Genomic DNA, 11705 nt, shown 5'->3' on the forward strand with positions numbered 1-11705 from the left:
AGGAAGGTGAACGTAAACGGCATTTCCGTGCGCTGCTCTGGTTTCACCAGAAGTGGCTTAGTCATGCTGGCCACATGACCTGGAAAAACTGTCTGCAGACAAACAGCCAGTAAAGCGAGATGAGCGCCACAACCCCAGAGTCGTTCGCGACTGGACTTAACTGTCAGGGGTCCTTTACCTTTTTATACTATACACACTTGCTTGGGAGTGAGTTTCTTCAACTCAATGGAACTTACTTCCGAGTAGACATGCATACAGGATTGTACTGTAAAAGTAACATTCCACAACCATTTGTTCCTTCCCCCATTCTTAAGAGAAAAATAAACACATATGTAGTGTTTCTTCCCTCTCTGAATATCCTCAATATTTAGAATGTTTAAAGCTGTTTCAGAAATGTTGGTATCCCAGTAACTGACTCATGAAAATAAGTTTTTAAACTATATAAATTAGTAATGAGATATTAACATGGCAATCTGATAGCATCTACTCTGAAGTAAGCCTCATTGTTTTCATTTCCACTTTCTCCCAGGTAAGAATGAATAACCAACCAAAATAACTGAAAGACCTGCCAGATGTTCGCAGGATTGCTCCCCCCTGTTTCTACTTATTTCTAGACAAAGTATGGCGGTAATGGGATCTTTATCTGAACAGAACCCTAGGTACAATCCAAGAACACATGAATACCAACACCTAAAAACATTTCATATGGAAGAATGCATTTACTAAGGCATATCGCATTGTGGTCTCTGGGAAGCCTCAAACAGCAAGAGCATAGCATGTTACCCAGGTTGCCCCCCCCCCTTTTTTTACAGAAGACAGAACTCCTGCAACTTAGATGTAGAAGAGGAATTTCAATTACCTTTTCTATACAACTATTAAAGGCACAGGAGTTATGGTTGTAGCCAGGGGGGGCAGGGGGCAGCTGGTCTCCCAAATCAATCAGTTAAAATACATAACTTACTGATGTTCTGGCCCCCTAGCATAAAGCCTGCTCCTCCAACATAAATCCTGGCTATGCCCATGACAGGAACCCTATCCTCTTTTTCATCTGGCCACCCTAGTTTTATGTAGTGACTGGGTAACTCCCCTTTGCTTGATTCCAAATCCATTCTTCTTTTCCTGAAACCTTGTGCACATTCCTCCCCCCGCCCCCCAAGAACATTCAGGAATAAAGGAACAAGGAGAAATGAGCTTCTCTTATCTTCAGGTTCCCCTGTATCCCCTCCCCCTCCCAAAGAAAAGCAGAGTGAGGAACCAGCAGCAAAGAGGGATCCTAAGAGAGTGGGAAAGTCTGCTTGTGAGCCTTGTCCTTAATTAGAAATGAATTCTAAAGCTTCTCAATTGCAAGGACTTTGCTTGGAAAAGCAGGAGGACTGGAGGCAGAGCTGAGTAGCAAGAACAAAGACAAATCCCATTACTAGCTATACCCAAATTCAGAGGGATCTCAACACTCTATAATGGGGCAAGGCTTTCTGACCTAAATTCACCCTATCACTAGCTTTTAGTGGTCACTTCTACATTCTGGAAGTGCCTTCCCAAAAGCTGAACACACTAACGATGCAAAGTCATTTGATGTAGCATAGAAGACTGGAATGGGCAGCAACATGTTTATTTTGACAGTACTTTTATAACTTGTTTCTCTACTTGTCTTGAGTTTTTGGGGGTGGGGTTAAAAGTCTAAGTACTGTAAATAAAAATAAAATTTGAAATTGTGGTACACAAGTTAAATGTAACAAAGGCAACTACGTATGTAGCCAGCTCCATTGCTCCTATTCCACCAATACTGAATCAAAGGACATACAACCATTACACCCACGAGAGCCAAAACCACCAGCTTATAACTGTATTTATATCATAAATGTACCAGTAAACTACAATACAGGCAACAAACCTGTTTTAAGGTGCAATAAATTTTGCAAGCATTTTTATACACAGAAAGTTTTAAATAAATGCAAAAAGGTTTAATCAGATCTTTTGCATTCATTATTCTTTCCCAAACTGTATCCTTTATGGCAGCAATAACCAATTTAATTATAAGACACAACATAAGAGACTCTATGAATTTCAGACTATTACAGCTCAACATTTCAAATTTGTTAAAACATATCTCAATATGGATGTTTTGTGCAATAGTGCCTTGAAAATAATCTACAACATCTGACTTGCAAACAATACCGTTACACTGTAACAATTTATCCTGGCCAATAGGCAACCAGATGCTCCATGAAAAAACACCAATTACAGAAGTGAGGTGATAAACTTCCAGAAAAACTGCAGCGGCAAAGTTAATAAGCCTTCTGCACTGGTTTGACATATTGACTAAGAGCCAGCAATGACCTTCAAGGATTTTTCCCTAGGACTTCCCTGAAATCGACATGAATCCAAACATGACAAAATCAGAACCAGAGCAGGCCTCTTATCACTCTTGCAAGTAGTGGATTAAATCTTCCTCCCACCTCTCCACCCTCACCCACTGGCTCCCCCTTTTCCCCTCCCACAATCTCCCTTCTCGTATCTCCTTCCCTGCCATCATGGTGCTTTTTCCACACCTACAAAAGGCAGTGCAGCTTTCTCTTTCCCTTTTAAAACTGGAACAGGTATCCTGAATGCGGCCACCACACATTTCCTCCAAAAAGACAGCAGCAGGTCTCACAAGCCTGTGTATAAGAGCAGCTAGTGCAGTAAGGTGGTACTGCAGAGATATGTTTCCAACATGGGCATTGCTGCTGCTTACCAAGAGGTGTTGTAGGGGCAGAGTAACAGTGAGGTCAAGGCTCTGAGAGCACATCAGAGGAAGTGCTGGATTGGTTCCACCAGTATGCCTGCACAGCCCTGACCTCCCACTACTAACCCAGCAAGTGAAAGAGAAACCCTCCTGATATTTGTGGTATTGCCTCACCAAGCTGGCCTCTCCAAGCTGAAAGAGGGAGGTGCATTAATAAAGCTAGAACAATGTATCTCCTGCATTGAAAGAGGAATTGTGCATCAAGAAAAGCCAAGTGTTAAAGTCTGTTGATACTATGCAAATTGAGCCAAAACGAAATATCATGCAGGTCTGTCACATTTATTCTATTCTCCTAGACATTGAGAGGCAGAAAGATGTATTTTAAAAAATTGCACCTCCCACCGCTGGACAACTGAGAAGCCAGACAGGTGGCTAAATAAGGTTTCATCAGGCCTTGCAACATACTTTTAAATATCTTTGCAGGAGTAAGGACAGGGAACTCACTTTATTTCAAATTCAGATACATTCCCAGGAGGCAGAATTCTGTCATCGTGCAGAATCATGACATACTGGACTTATGTCAATGTCATGTGTAACACTCAACTCTGTAACCATGGCTAACAGCACTTCCGCAGCTGTGATAGGACAAATATGTAGTTTGGTGCTGCTATTCATTTGGTTGACCAAACACAATCCAGGAAAACAAGTGTGTTGAGCTGCTAATTCCTTCCATATAAATGGCCATAATGGGAAATTTTTAAGAAAAATATTATCTTAAACAATTTAAGTTCTTTTTGTTTATTTACTCCAAAGAGATGCAGGAAGATGCTGTTAATTTCAGCCCGGCCAGTTGTAAGTATCACAGCTATTGCAGCTGCATCAAAGTAAAAGAAAAAAACACAAGTTTTAATAGATCATGCTAACGCAGTTTAAGGCTGCAATTCTAACCCCACATGTTTAGGAATAAGTACTACACTTGAGTTGGGATTGGACAGTAAGTCTCATTTAATTCCATGGCACTGTTAGTCAGTTTAATTTTTTTTTATTGTTAGTGAGGGAAGGAAAGCACAACTCAAAATTTGTGATCACACCTGATCTCTTGATAACAAAGTCGGTGGACGGAGGTTGTCTAATCATATATTTTGCTTGAATCTTTGGCGTGTGAGAACCTGAGCAACACCTGGTGGGAAACTATTGAAAACCACATGCATGAGGCTTCTGAGCATTCAAAAGGACAAGTGGAATATAAAAATAGCAAAATAAATAACTGTCAATATATTAACACAATATTTGCTGAAAAGCAGTAAAACTTTTTTGTGATTTTTTTGTTTCAATATTGCTTTTTCTGGGCCTAGTATTTTGATGCCTCTGAAATCTGCCCATGCTTCAGAACAAAATGTAGAGGTATTGGAACAAATATTGGTTCTCCCTCTCCCTACTGAAAAAGCTGTTAATCCTAAAGTTGTGTTTCCCTTTTCCCTACTGCATAATAAATAGAAGGGTTCTCATCTCACGACTTGTGTTGGAAGACTACTGTGATTAACTTTGTCAATAACATAACTGAAACTGCAGGCTTGGTTCACTTACAATACATTTATCCACATGTATTGTAAAAGAAAACTACCAAGTTGAAAAGACAACACACACATAGCTATGTTGATCTATCAATGTATTACATGGGAATGTCTCTACCTACTGTGATTTTTGCTATCATTTCTATCAGTTAGCATGAAATTAATATTGAATGTCTGCAGAAGAGAGCTACTAAGTGTTGTGAATTAAGGATTTGTACACTCAATGAGACAAGCAGTCCAATCCCGTACATATTTACTCAGAAGCAAACCCTACTGTTTCATGGAGTGTATTCCAAGTAAGGGTAAATACACAGGACTGCAGACTTACCAGAAACTGGGTTTTGTGCATCCAGATTTTTAAGCATTTGTACATACTGTAATCAAAATACCTGATTTGCCAAAGCAGAATAGTTACAAAAGGGCTTGATTTCTTTTTCATGGTGGAAACCATTGACACTATATAAACATAAAACCACTTTCAATACTCAAGGGATTTTACATCATCAGCCTGTATATATAGCATTACAAAAATATAGATCAGAAATTTAAACATGGGAGTATACTTTACTCTTTGTTTTCATACATTTAACCAATCCTAGATACACATATATAGAATACTGTAATAATACTGAATAGACTTTTCGATCCAGAGGAGTTCCAAAAACTATCTAGTCAAAACATCTACAAAGCATCAGACTCCTCTCTATCCAGATATACGCCTACACAAGACAGTGCAGATTATTATTATCCAAACAGGTAATACCTGTGTCACATGAGATGTACTTGTAGGACAAGTAGTAAAAAGAATTTTTTCTCAAACAAGTAATTTGTGCACTAACCGCAAAAACCCTTTTATTCCGAGCAGCTAATATGAATTTGGGGGGCTCTCCCCCTCAAATGTGGATCAGCTAAAATCAAACTATGATATTAAGACCTATTAATCCAACAAAGACCGTTTTCTTAGCTCCGTGACCAGGATACTCTCTCAAGCTCCAAACATTCCCAGTGCCTCCGACCGAGAAAGAGGGAAATTTTGTTCCTTACTCAAATCAGGTCAAGCATTTAAATCCTCGGCTTTGAACGGCTGAGACTTGAGAGGATAGTTTTAGTCCTGCTTCAGACAGAGAAAGCACGGCTTGGGCTGGACCCTACAAAACAAACGCGGGGAGAGCGCGGGGCGAACCCGGGTCCGTCTCTTCCTGGATCCCGTTCGACCCCGAGCCTCCTTCACACCCCAAAGGCACGAGGAGCGGAAGGAGGGCTTCGCCAGCGCGGGACAAAGTTTGTTCCCGCCCTCAGCCGCCTCTAGCGGGCGGGGTTGGGGCTCGAGAAATAAAACCCGCCGCCGCCGCTGTGACAGCAATCGCGGAAAGCGGCGGGGCTTCAAAGTTCAGCCGACCTCGCCGGCGCCTCCTGGCAATCTGCGCTTCCTCGGCTCCCGCCCGGCCGGCTCCCCCCCCCCCGCTCTCCCCCCCCCCGCCCTTCTCGAAGGAGCTCGGTTCCCTCTTACCCGTCCTTGCGCCGCGCTTTGAAGACGTGCCCGTAGGTGCCTCTGCCGACTTTGCACCCCTCGTACTCGAACAGATCCTCCACCCGCTCGCGCTCGGCCGCCAGCTTGGATTTGAACTCGTAGTCCATGTCTCTCACCCATGGAAGGGGCGGCCGCAGGGAGGGCGGGATGAGGCGGCGGGACCAGCGGCCGCGCGAGCGTCAGGGGCACGAAGCCACCGCACTGGGCACCATTTCCTTGTTTTGGGTTTTTTTTGGGGGGGGGTCCGCTCCGCCGCCACCCGCTTCAACTAGGGCTTCCAATAGTTAGGGCCGCAAGGGATTCTGGGCTTCGTAGTATCGGAGGAAGCGCGAGCTCGAAGGCGTCTGGGGAAGGTTGAGGAAGCGAAGACTACAGTTCCCGGCGTCGCTTGCAGCACCGAAGCCTGTGTGCGCCTGCGCATTGCAACCCGCTCCCCGGTTATTGCTGAGCGGGTGGTGGGAAGTTGCTGACTCTTCACGTTGCCGGGCAGTGGCGGGAGAGTCAGACGGTTGCTTAGAAGGGAGACGGCGGCGTCTCTCTTTGCTTCGTTTGTCCGCCTGCAGAACAATGAGTCGCAGTCGCACTCCTAAGCGGCGGGGCGGGGAACGGGGTACGGCCGAGGTCGGTCGATTGAGGGTCTCGCGCTGGAGCTTGTTTATCTCCTGAGCTGTCATTCAGGTTGTAGCCCCGCCCTTCGCTCTTACATTCGTCACCGTTGGCTAGACTTCGTCCCGCCTTTTCGTCCTTCACCATTGAGCCCACCCAAACGCCGAATCTGAAACGCTGGCCTTTTTGTCAATCAATTGTAGGCGGAGCCTCAAGTCTGAGAGTTGAGGGAGAAAGGCTGCCGCTTCGGCCGATCTCCGCGTCGTCGTCGTCCCCCCGCAGCTCTTCCCAAGCTTTCGCGTTTCTCGCCCTTCCCCCCTTCGCTAGCATATTGACAATGGCTCTGCTCACGCGCCTCTCGCTCGCTCCCACTCCCGCCTCCTCCGGCTCGCTCGCTTGACATTGCGCAGCGCTGTTTTCCTGGAGCGTCTCATGTTCTATGAACGGAGGAGCAGCAGAGCACCGGCAAAGCTCTTCTGCCCTCAAATTAATAATTAAAAGAAAAGGCAGCAGGTGCACGTTCCCAGGCGCTAGAGCTGGAAGACGCTGCCCCACAGGCAACACGTACAATATGCCTCACCGACCAGGGACTACCTTAGGACGCGGAAGGGGGTGGAGATAGGGTAGAGCAGTTTTCAAGCTGGCGTTGAGTTTAATGTCTCTTGAACATGAAGCCTAGAGACTTCGAAACTTGACGTAGAGGAACACTCAGCTTACAAAGATAAAATTGATTTGGCACCTATTGGTTTGCCTCCACCTCTTCCTAATGTATTTCAGGTAACTATCAGCATTCAAAAGGCATTGTTAAATGACTCATACAGTTTACTTTACATGCAGGTCTGCGCTTGCTCTGCAAGGTCTTTCTCTTCTTCAGATAATGTGAACTTACAGTTGTGCAGACTAACATATCACAAAAACTGTGTTTTCCCTTTCATATCATTTATACCTTAAAAACAAGTCATGCCAGGCAAATCTCATTTCTTTTTCTTTAAATGGAGTTACAATCTTGGTGGATCAGGGGAATGCTGTGGACACAGTGTATGTTGATTTCAGTAAGGCTTTGGACAACTACAAATACACGCACACACCGTGATATTCTTGTGAGGAAGCTGGTAAAATGTGGCTTGAATGAAGTAAGTGGCTGACTGACCAAACCCAAAAGTACTCATTAATGGTTTCTTCTCATTCTGGTAAAAAGTGACAAGCGGGGTTCTGTCCTGGGCCCATTGTTGTTAAATGCCTTTATAAATAACTTGGACGAAGGAATTGAGGGGGTGTTAGTCATGTTAGTCCACCTACCAATGCTACTTCTGTACTCTGTGAATTAAGTTTCAGCTTCTTGTACAGTATCCCGTCCTTCACAACAATGAGCAGTTCACTGTTTCAACTACCTCCCTTGGTTCAGCTGAAAATGAGAGACAGGGTTGGGTGTCATCAACATACTGATTATTCTGCATATGAAATGTCCATATAACCTCCCGCAGTAGCTTCATTAAGGAGTTAAATAGGGTGAAGGATAAGAAAGAACATTGTGGAACCTCTAATAACAAGTAGAGCCCTGCTAGATCAAACCATAAATAAATAGTTTACCACACTGTTCTCACAGTAGCCAAGCAGATGCCTATGGGAAGCCCACAAACACAATACAAGCACAATAGCATTTTCCACATTTGTGTTTCCCAGCAACTGGTATTCAGTCACATATCACCTCCAATATTAGAGGCAGCATACAACTATAATGACTGGCAGCCTTGATAGCTTTATCCTCCAATAGTTTGTCTTATTCTTTTTATGTTTGTGCAAGTTGGTGGCCAATGTTAAATCTTGCGGGATAAAATTCAATAGTTTATGTGCTGTGTAGATGACTTTGGGTTCTAATATTATGGGAATGGGAGAAAGCCTCTCTATCCACTTTATCCACACCATGCATAATTTTATGCACTGTTTCTAACCTAAAAAGCCCCAAATGTTGTAACCTTTCCTTACATGGGAATTGGTCCTACCTTTCTATAATTTTGGTTGCCTTTTCCAACACCTTTTCCAGCTCTAAGATAGTATTTTTTATGTATGACAACCAGAAATGTTCGTACTATAATCTGGTCTCACCATCAATTTATATAACACCATTATGATTGGCAGTTTTATTTTCAGTCCCTTTCTTAAGGGACTTTATCAAAAGCTTTTTGATAAATGGCCATGTTTATGTTATTGTTGATCACCCCTAGTCATATGCATATGGACACTCTGAACTCTAAAAGGTTAGTTATATATAACTTAAATTTGCAGGAGCCATACCGATTTTGCTTCAGCCAAATTTGGTATTTTATGCTTGGTAATTCTAATTTTAAGAATAGTTTTCATTACAGGTTGGTTACTTGAAAACCAATTTCCTATATATTTTCTGGATCCCTTTTTAAAAGTTGATTATATATTGACCACTTTCTGGTCCTCAGGTATTTGGCTGATCTCACATATGTTACTTTTTTTTGTTAGAAGATCAGTTATTTAAATTCAAGTTTTTAAAGGGCTCTCAAGTAGATGCTACCTCCTGGATGTGATGTCTTCATTTTTAGTTTGTCATCAAGACCTAGAACGTCAATTCTTGTCACCACCATTTGCCTCTTCAGACTCAGTTCAGGCGCAGGGATCAGCACTACAGCTTCTCTGCAATCTCCTTTTCCTCCTTTAGTACACCTTTGACTCATTTGTCATCCAAAGGACCAAACATCTCTCCAGCTAGTCTGCTGGTTCTAACATCTTTTTTAAATGTATTATTGTTGGTCTTTAAAAACATTTGCAATATGAAATGTTGTCTTGTTGTCTGCTTGCATTTATTTTGCCGAAGTTTCTGTACCTTTTTGTTCTCCTCATTTGGATAAGACTTACATTTTATAAAGGAAGGCTTATTTTCTAACGTGACTGGAGCATTCATTTACCCAATTGAAGTCACCCATTACATTTCTTCCTTTGGATGCCTCCTTGGTTTCTGTCTCCATCTCAAGATCACACTGAGCATTTTGGTCAGGGGGTAATAGCATGTAAAAGGTAAAGGGACCCCTGACCATTAGGTCCAGTCGTGGCCGACTCTGGGGTTGCGGTGCTTTATTGGCCGAGGGAGCCGGAGTACAGCTTCCGGGTCATGTGGCCAGCATGACTAAGCCGCTTCTGGCAAACCAGAGCAGCACACGGAAACGCCGTTTACCTTCCTGCCAGAGCAGTACCTATTTATCTACTTGCACTTTGATGTGCTTTCAAACTGCTAGGTGGGCAGGAGCAGGGACCAAGCAACGGGAGCTCACCCCATTGCGGGGATTTGAACCACCAACCTTCTGATCGGCAAGTCCTAGGCTCTGTGATTTAACCCACAGCGCCACCTGCGTCCCAAGCGCCACCCGCGTCCCAGTGATAGCATGTACTCAGTACTAAATTTATATTGATGCCTTGGTATTGCCATCCACAGCAATTTTGTGGAGGAGTCTACCCCTTTTATAAGTTTTTGCTTGCTGGACCCTGTGTCCTTTGGCATGCAGAGCAACACCACCTCCAGTACACCCTCCTACTGACCTTCCCGTAGTTTACATCAAGAGATAGCTGTTTTGCACTAGTTCTCCCACTGCACTGGTTCTCTCCATCTGGTTTCAACTAGGCCCACTATATCAACACTTTCCTTTAAAACCAAGCAGAAATTGTGTGATATTCTGTACAATACACTGGCTAGTCCCTTGCTGGCTTTCTACTGGCCTACCTGTTATTGTTGTTTATTCAGCTAAAATCCAGCGTTGAATGTAAAAACATTACAGGGAAGGGCACTGTTGTACTGTATTGCTTAACAATATTTACCAAGGGTGAAGCTATGAAATGCAAGTTGTTCAAGTTTTTGATCTTTTGCAGATCTCAGGACCAATGCTCCTGAAGCTTTTACTTGGATATAATCAAAGCATGATATTAATACCAGCCTACATGATGGTTGGGCACACAACTACAGAGGAATGATCTTGAAATACTGTATAATCTCTTTGGGAAACTAATTCAGCCACCAGTTTCCCCACCACTCATATGAACACAGGGCTGTCCCTGGGGGAAGTGCAACACCTGGGGCAAATTACACTGTGTGACCCCATCTTCATCTCCCCCTGCCTACAAAAGAGGGAAGCAGAGGAGGGGAAATGCTAAAGCCCAGTGTTTGTCATAGCTTACTCACACAGTGATGAACGAACCATGGTCTTCCATTAGATCTGAAGTAGGCATTAACATTGAGGTATGAAATCAGAGCCTTACTGAGTAAAATTAATAAGAGTTTCAGTAGGTTTCTTGTACACATGTCTACTTTTAATTCCCATTGAGACATTTTCACTTCTAACCTCAACACGTCTTTTTACTTTTTTGTTTTTCCCTCTCACATACAAAACATGTTAAGCTTTTCCTGAGGTACTTTTATCCTCCACTAATTCATCATAGGATAGCTATCTTAATTTAGAAAACAAATACTGTATTATGACCCACAATTCTGCTGTCTTCTGCTTTCAGATCAGAAGTAACCATTTGTTCATGCTTTTCCCAGGGAAATCTTGTGTGCACTGTCATAATTTCCCCTGAATTAAAATATATTTTCTCAGATGCAAAAGCCTCCCTATAAGCTTGTGTTGTTTGCCTGCCCCTTACACATACACTGTTCAGATGTAGAAGTAGCTTAATTTTAGATACATTAATTCACACAGTCTCATTTGGGGAAATACAATAGCTCAAGGCAGTGGATTAATTGCCATTGTGATTACTGTGTGGGATGCAGTTACAAGTTTCAGTGGCGGCTATTGGGTATTTCCTGTGATGAAATTAGCAACAGAATGCTTATCTTCCCCTTTCCACACTTTCGGGAACTTTCATAAACTTTCATTTGTTATTATTTTAAAATAAATATATTTTGGATGCCCAGGGATAGCCCTACCATTAGGCAGAATGAGGTTAACTGCCTCATGTTGCAATATGTTGTGGGGCAGCAATGGTAGTCCTCTAGCTTCTACTCCTGAATCCCACAGCTGTACTCTTCTGTTAAAGGCAGAGCTCTGTGTGCCACGCTCCCCTAACTAGCCTGGTACTCTCAGGTGCAGTGGAAGACACTATTCCATTACTGGTCCAATTAGCTTCTGTACATGGAATGGTGGAGACATCATCTTGTCCTTTGCCTCAGGCAGGAAACTGTCTTGAGGCAGCCCTGTGGAAAATCCCAATGCAAGAATTCTCAACCAACTACCTCCCCCCTTTTATTTAT

General features: G+C 43.2%; 1 protein-coding gene across 1 annotated transcript in view; it reads right to left on the reverse strand.

Annotated features, from left to right (window-relative positions):
- The window catches only part of CDK19 (cyclin dependent kinase 19), an 85191-nt gene extending 75670 nt beyond the window's left edge, over nt 1–9521 (reverse strand). The window contains 1 exon segment of the mRNA XM_081857191.1: nt 5810–9521. Coding sequence (XP_081713317.1) covers nt 5810–5937 — 128 coding nt within the window. The 5' untranslated portion in view covers nt 5938–9521.
- Nucleotides 9522–11705: the final 2184 nt, after the last annotated feature.

Source organism: Podarcis erhardii (genome assembly GCF_964252035.2).
Source record: "Podarcis erhardii genome assembly, chromosome: 3".
Taxonomy (NCBI): domain Eukaryota; kingdom Metazoa; phylum Chordata; class Lepidosauria; order Squamata; family Lacertidae; genus Podarcis; species Podarcis erhardii.